This window comes from Chlorella variabilis, assembly GCF_000147415.1.
Source record: "Chlorella variabilis unplaced genomic scaffold CHLNCscaffold_30, whole genome shotgun sequence".
Taxonomy (NCBI): domain Eukaryota; kingdom Viridiplantae; phylum Chlorophyta; class Trebouxiophyceae; order Chlorellales; family Chlorellaceae; genus Chlorella; species Chlorella variabilis.
In genome coordinates, this window is record NW_005435058.1 from 199,512 (window position 1) to 201,672 (window position 2,161).

The 2,161-nt window shown below is 67.1% G+C and overlaps 1 protein-coding gene across 1 annotated transcript; it reads right to left on the bottom strand.

Moving 5' to 3' along the window:
* Nucleotides 1-629: 629 nt before the first annotated feature.
* Nucleotides 630-911, bottom strand: CHLNCDRAFT_17890 (hypothetical protein; the record flags this gene model as incomplete). Its single annotated transcript, XM_005843460.1, has 1 exon — nt 630-911. A coding segment is annotated over one exon (282 nt), but the record flags the coding sequence as incomplete, so codon positions are not given.
* Nucleotides 912-2,161: the final 1,250 nt, after the last annotated feature.

Below are 2,161 nucleotides of genomic sequence, written 5' to 3' on the forward strand. Positions count from 1 at the left end.
CCCAGCGCAGTGACGGCGGCGGCAAGGGGGAGGTGGCGGCGCGCAGCGGGCGGCGGGAGTGCAGCCCCGAAGCCAGGGGGCACAGCACCAATGGGGAGGAGGTGGGTTTTGGAGTGGTTGAGGTGCTGCCCAGTGGCGGCAGTAAAGGTGTCCTCGGCAGAGAGGAAAGCAGGGATCTGGGAAGGGGTCTCCAGAAGCACCTGGGCGTCATCGGCGTAAGTGCCGGTGGTGGTGGTAAGGGCGACGCCAGGCAGGAGGTTGGCAAGGCCGATGCCACGGGAGCGCAGGAAGGAGAGGAGGGCCTGTGCAATGAAAAGGTACAACAGGGGGGCAAGGGGGCACCCCTGCCGCACGCCTGCCTCAAAAAGGGCGGGGGCAGAAATGAAGCCGTTGATCATGGCGCGGGCGTGAGTGTCGGTGAGGAGGGGCCGGACCAGAGAGAGGAAGCCCTCCCCCACGCCCAGCTCGGACATGGCGCGGAGGAGAAAGCCGCGGTCAATGGTGTCATAAGCCTTGCGGAAGTCACAAAACACAGCAAGGGCAGAGCGGCCCAGGCGGCGAAGGAGGTGGGGGAGGAGCTGGAGAGCCATAATGTTGTCGCCGATCTGGCGGCCAGGCACAAAGGCCGCCTGCTCAGGATCGATGATGTGGGGCAGGCAGGGGCCCAGGCGACGGGCAAGGATCAGGGCGTAGATGCGGTACTCAGCGCCCAGCAGGGTGATGGGACGGTAATGGGCAGGGTCAGAGCGGTCGCCCGCCTTGAAGAGGAAGGTGATGAGGCCCTCATGAAAGCGCGGGGGCAGGGCGCCGGTGGAGGCGACGGCAGAAAAGAGGCCGGCAAGAATGGGAGCAAAGGGGGCACGGAAGCGGCGGTACAGGTCGGGCGGGATGCCATCCAGCCCCGGCGCCTTGCCAGGCTGGCCGCGCCTCAGTGCGCGGCACACCTCCTGCTCAGTGACGGTGCTGCTCCCCAGGCCTGCTGCCTGCTCTGGCGCGAGGCGCCGGCCACCCCGCAGGGAGGCCAGCACCTCCTCCTGCGCGGCCGCTATCGTGGCGGGCTGTAAAGTAAAGGTAAAGGTGGGGAAGAGCCTCCACAGGCTTAACTTCCCGGTTTTAACGTCTAGCTTTAGACCATTATTTGATCTGCCCGACGCGCCAAGTGCAGTACCCCCCACTAGTAGTGAATGGGTCCCGGGGAGGCCTGTGCCGAAGCCTTGGCGATTCTATTAGGCGTTCCCGAAGGAATTGGCTTGGATTGGCGCTGAGCCGGTCAGCTATGCCGCGTTTGTCCTCACAAAGTTTCGACATGGGAGGAATCGAACCTGTGCCCTCTCGGAGGGTTTAGACACTAGCTCCAGCGCCTTCAAAGAAGGCCTTTCTTAGCCGCTGTGCTGCCACCCCCGCAGAAAACTCCGCTGCCCGCTGAGCCGCTGCGGGGCCGGTGTGTAGGGCGCCGCCGGCACCGCGCAGCGCCGGGACGCTGGTGGCCTCCCGCGGTAGGCGCAGCTTGCGCGACAGGGCAGGGCTGGCCCGCTCGCGGCAGTGCAGCCAGCTGTGGCGCCGCACCTGCGCAGCCTCAGCTGCGCCCTCGGCGTGGGCTGCTCGCCGCCAAGTGCTGTGTGCTGCCACAAGGTCGGGCAGCGCGCCGTCGTCGCCCGCCCGCCAGCGGGCAGCCAGGCTGTCCAGCGCCGCCCTGGCTGCCACCACCGCCGCACCAGCCTCCCGGCTGGCGCGGTGCAGAGCAACACAAACGGCATACAGGCGGCGCTTGAAGGCGGGCCACCACACCAGGAGGGCGTGGGGGTCGGTAGGAGGGGCCTGCTGAGCCGGCCACTCCTCAAGCTGCTGGCACAGAGCGGGTGAAGAAAGAAAGCCGAGGCGCAGGCGGCGGCGCTGGCGGCCAACAGACGGGGGCTTAAGGCCCAGCAGGGTGACAGAAACAGGGCAATGGTCGGCCAGAGGGGCCGGGCTCACTGTGGGGCTGGTGGTGAAGGGGAGCAGCGGGTCAGAGACGTAGATGCGGTCGAGGCGGCAAAACACTGACCCGTTGGAGAAGGAGAAGGCACGGCGGCCAGGGTGGCGCACGCGCCAGACATCCACCAGCCCGGGGAGGAAGAGGGAGAAGGAGGACTGGGAGGAGGAATCACTGCAGTAGGTGCAG